The 1491-nt window shown below is 46.7% G+C and overlaps 1 protein-coding gene across 1 annotated transcript; it reads left to right on the forward strand.

The window, feature by feature from the left end:
• LOC131645313 (uncharacterized) lies at positions 1 to 914 on the forward strand. Its single transcript, XM_058915947.1, has 2 exons — positions 1 to 61; positions 169 to 914. Exons 1-2 carry the CDS (start codon positions 1 to 3, stop codon positions 912 to 914), a joined length of 807 nt encoding a protein of 268 aa, XP_058771930.1.
• Positions 915 to 1491: the final 577 nt, after the last annotated feature.

Below are 1491 nucleotides of genomic sequence, written 5' to 3' on the forward strand. Positions count from 1 at the left end.
ATGCCTGATTCAGACCATTCAGAACACAGTGACGCTGATACCTACAAATCCACCGCTGATGGTGATTCCAGCCAGTCCAAGAACACCACGCTTCGAGGTTCCAAATCGGAGTTTCATCTCGCTCTTGCCGTCTTTAATATTAGGAACCACATTCCTATTATTCTTGAGATGGAAAAGATCAATATGGTACCTGGGCCGAGCTTTTCCGCATCCATGCTCGCTCACATGGAGTCCTGCATCACATCGTTCCATCTATCGGAAAAGAACTACCAGTTGTTACCGACGCCAAACATGAACAATGGTCCACTCTTGATTCCACCGTTCTTCAGTGGATTTATTCCACTATTTCTACCAATTTGTTGACCACTATTCTGGAACCCAACTCCACTACAATGGAAGCATGGAATCGCTTGGAAAATATTTTTCAGGACAACCAAAATGCCCGAGCTATCACTCTTGAGCAAGAGTGTTCTAACACTCGTATGAAGGATTTTCCCAATGTCTCTGCTTACTGTCAGTGTCTTAAGATGCTTTCTGATCAGTTGAGAAATATCGGCTCCGCTGTCAATAATCATCGTCTGGTCCTTCAGCTGATCTCTGGTCTCCCAAAAGCTTACCGCAGTGTTGCTACTTTGATTCGTCAGAGCAACCTTCTTCCAGCATTCTATCAGGCTCGTTCCATGCTAACTTTGGAAGAAGCCGGTATGGCTAAGATGGCAAACACGGGCTCTCATGCTGCTATGCACACTACTCAGCCGAAACCTACTAAAGACACCTCTCAGCGTGGCTACCGCCGCCCCGGCAACCGTTCTCGCTCCCGTGGAAACCAGGGTCACGAAGGGGGATGTGGTAACCGTAATGCACCTCAATCTGGAGCTCCTAGGGCCCCCCCATCTTGGTCCGCTCCTCCTTGACAACAACAACAGCAGTACCCAACCTAGAAACCATGGGGTTGAACTCCACCACCATGGACTATGCCACCTTGCCTGTATCCCACCTCTCTGTAAACACGCCCTGCCGGTCCTCATAAGCAGTCGGGCATTCTAGGACAGTGTCCTCAAGTGTACGCAGCCTCTACCTCATCTCAGATGCCGACAGACATTGAAACCGCAATGCATATTATGTCACTCTACACTCCTGACAATCAGTGGTACATGGATACAGGCACAACATCTCACACAGCTGCATCACAAGGTAGTCTCTCGTCTTATTTTCCAATGAGTAATTCAAATCAGAAAGTAATTATTGGCAGTGGCCATGGAATTCTAATTCACGGCACCAGGCACACACAAATAACCACATCTCACCAACCACTTCACCTCAACCATGTCCTGCATGCCTTGAAAATTATTAAAAATTTAATTTCTGTGAGACGACTTACCACTGACAATAATGTTTTTGTTTCCTTTGACCCTTTTGGTTTTACTGTCTCTGATTTTCAGACGAGGATCACCCTTCTCATATGTGAGAGTCGTGGAGATCTTTATCCAG

Source organism: Vicia villosa, linkage group LG1 (genome assembly GCF_029867415.1).
Source record: "Vicia villosa cultivar HV-30 ecotype Madison, WI linkage group LG1, Vvil1.0, whole genome shotgun sequence".
Lineage (NCBI taxonomy): Eukaryota > Viridiplantae > Streptophyta > Magnoliopsida > Fabales > Fabaceae > Vicia > Vicia villosa.

Excerpts from the sequence above, each read along its gene's own strand:
- LOC131645313 (XM_058915947.1), top strand. The coding sequence starts at position 1 with ATGCCTGATTCAGACCATTCAGAACACAGTGACGCTGATACCTACAAA. Across the intron at positions 62-168 it reads CTACAAATCCACCGCTGATG|ATGGAAAAGATCAATATGGT; the intron begins GTGATTCCAGCC and ends ATTATTCTTGAG.